At 42.1% G+C, this 2,484-nt stretch overlaps 1 protein-coding gene across 1 annotated transcript in view; it reads right to left on the bottom strand.

Annotated features, from left to right (window-relative positions):
* LOC106727356 (aldehyde oxidase 4-like) overlaps positions 1–2,484 on the bottom strand; it is a 14,807-nt gene that overhangs the window by 10,023 nt on the left and 2,300 nt on the right. The window contains exon 2 of the mRNA XM_014545563.1: positions 296–353. Coding sequence (XP_014401049.1) covers positions 296–353 — 58 coding nt within the window. The remainder of the gene's footprint in view (positions 1–295; positions 354–2,484) is intronic.

Genomic DNA, 2,484 nt, shown 5'->3' with positions numbered 1-2,484 from the left:
CCATCCGGGTGACCATGGGCCTCAGAAGTCATAAAATTATTTTCCAAAGCTGTTCCCAGTGGACCCTTGTGGTTCCCTGGAGGGGTCTTTTGGTTGTGTGCTCAGATGAAAAATACAACAAATAAAGTACACATCTATCACCTCTGGATGCATTCTCTGAACTCCAACTAGACGCTACAAATTGGACACCAGGTTATTGACCCAGAACAAATACAAGGCGACTTTCTTCAGAAGTCTTAACATGCTCACTGTTTACCACCCAATCCAGACGGATTACAGCGAAACATAAGGATACGGACTTTCCTCAGGTAGAACAGCAGGTTCATTTCAGGATCGGCGCTCTTCTCTACGACCTACATTGTGGAACGAGAGGAGGACTTTAGGGAGAGAACACCAGAACGTGTGGCAAGTCTACCTGCTGTTTAGGGGCATGTTTCTGATAGGTGATGACGTCCAAAGACTAAACAACAGCAGAGGAAACACAATACTTGGAACCAGAATTTTGAAAAAATGATGGAGCATTATTTTAATGCCTCTGAATTTTGTAATATATATGACAAGTATAAATTCTGGGTTGTTTTTCCTTAGAATTATCTTGGAAACATAGGTTCCAAAATTGATCAAGTTAACTAGTGGCTACAGAAAGCCACAAAACAGGTTAGCTGGAGAAGATTTTCTAAGGGAGTCATAAGATCATAAGGGAGTGTCTTTAAGAGAGACACCCCTGTCTTCTCCATCCTTCCCCAGTGAAATGCAGGTGCCAGCAGGTTAAGGAAGAGCAGAAGGGAGCATCAATCTCTGTTCTGTCTCTCACATTGCATTCCAGGCTGTTACTGCCAATAGGTCAAAGCTGACACATGCGATGAAAGCTGTCTGCCCTCCCTGCCCAAGCAGCTCCCTGGCTGGTTACAGTCAGGCAACATTAGCGAGAACTGGAGAGAAAGTCACCTGGAAAGGTAGCACTGAGGACATTATTCTACTAAAAGTGTTTGTATTTTTATCACCCCAGGAAAACAACAACAAACCACATTATTTTTAATAAATGCCTCATATTTCCAAGCTTCCTTCTGTGTCCTCAGAGGTTCTGAAGAGCCAGAGATAAGCTCAGCACCCATTATGACACGGGAGGATCAAAGCCCAAACGAAGTAGGAGAAAACAAGATTAGACATTGGGAATTTAATGAAAGGATGCTAATTGCAATTCTGACATCTCAAGTACATAGCACTCCCAGTCATTTAAAATAAATATTTCAGCCCTGCCATAGTGGCTCAGTGGTTGAGTATCGACCTATGAACCAGGAGATCATGGTTCCATTCTGGTCAGGGCACATGCCTGGGTTGTAGGTCTCTCTCTCTCTCTCTCTCTCTCTCTCTCTCTCTCTCTCTCCCCCTTCTTCTCTGAAATCAATAAGAATATATTTAAAAAAAAATATTTCCATAATCATATAAAAAATTCTGGTCATACCATAAGTTGCACTCATAAAATTGTACTTGTACCTTCGGTTTCCTCTGGTACTTTATAGACACTTAGGAAATGATTTCTTTTTACTAAGTATATGAATAAAGGAGCAACTTTACCAAGATCTAGAGATAAGCAAGGGAGAACTGCAATGAAAGAACATTTTACACCCATCAGATTAACACACTTTAGCAAGTTTGATTGTATCAAGTCTTGGCACATCATAGATTAGCAAATCGTATATTTATATTGGCAAGAAGGCAGCCTTTGTCATGCAATGAACTGTGGGAAAATGTAACTTGTGCAGGATTCCTGGAAAGCCACCTGTCAGAACCTGAGACATTGTCATGCTTTAATTTCACTTAGAGATTTTCCTGCCAGTGTTGGTAAGGAAATACACGGTAGGGTGTTCACTGCATGTAGTGGGGAATTGGAAGCATCCCATGTGTCTATCACTGGGGGACTGGATAAGCAGGATGTCCACAGCCTGGAGAACTCTACATGCAGAAATAATGAGCCAGGTGTTCAAAGAGCAACATGGATAGATCTCTTTTGAGTCACAAAAGAAATAGAAGGAGATGTATACATCTTGTGAAGTAAATCATAATTTCACTTGGGTAACGTAAGAATATAAATACACTCATGCAAAGCCAAACACTGTACAGTTGAACCTTGAACAATGTGGGATTAGGAGACTGATCCCCCTGCACAGTTGAAAATTCATATATAACTTCTGACTCCTCCAAAACTTAACTATTAATAGGCTACTGTTGACTAGAAGCCTTACCAATAACATAAGCAGTCAATTAACACATAGTTTGTATGTTATATATACACTAGAGGCTTGGTGCATGAAATTCATGCATACACTAGAGGCCTGGTGCATGAAATTCGTGCGGGGGGTCGGGGAGGTTTCCTCAGCCCAGCCTGCAACATCCCCAATCTGGGACCCCTCGGGGGATGTCCGACCGCCAGTTTAGGCCCAATCCCTGGAATTGGGCCTAAACTGGCAGTCGGACATCCCC

Source organism: Myotis brandtii, unplaced genomic scaffold (genome assembly GCF_000412655.1).
Source record: "Myotis brandtii unplaced genomic scaffold, ASM41265v1 scaffold412, whole genome shotgun sequence".
Taxonomy (NCBI): Eukaryota; Metazoa; Chordata; class Mammalia; order Chiroptera; family Vespertilionidae; genus Myotis; species Myotis brandtii.
This window is presented reverse-complemented; position numbering and strand designations above follow the sequence as displayed.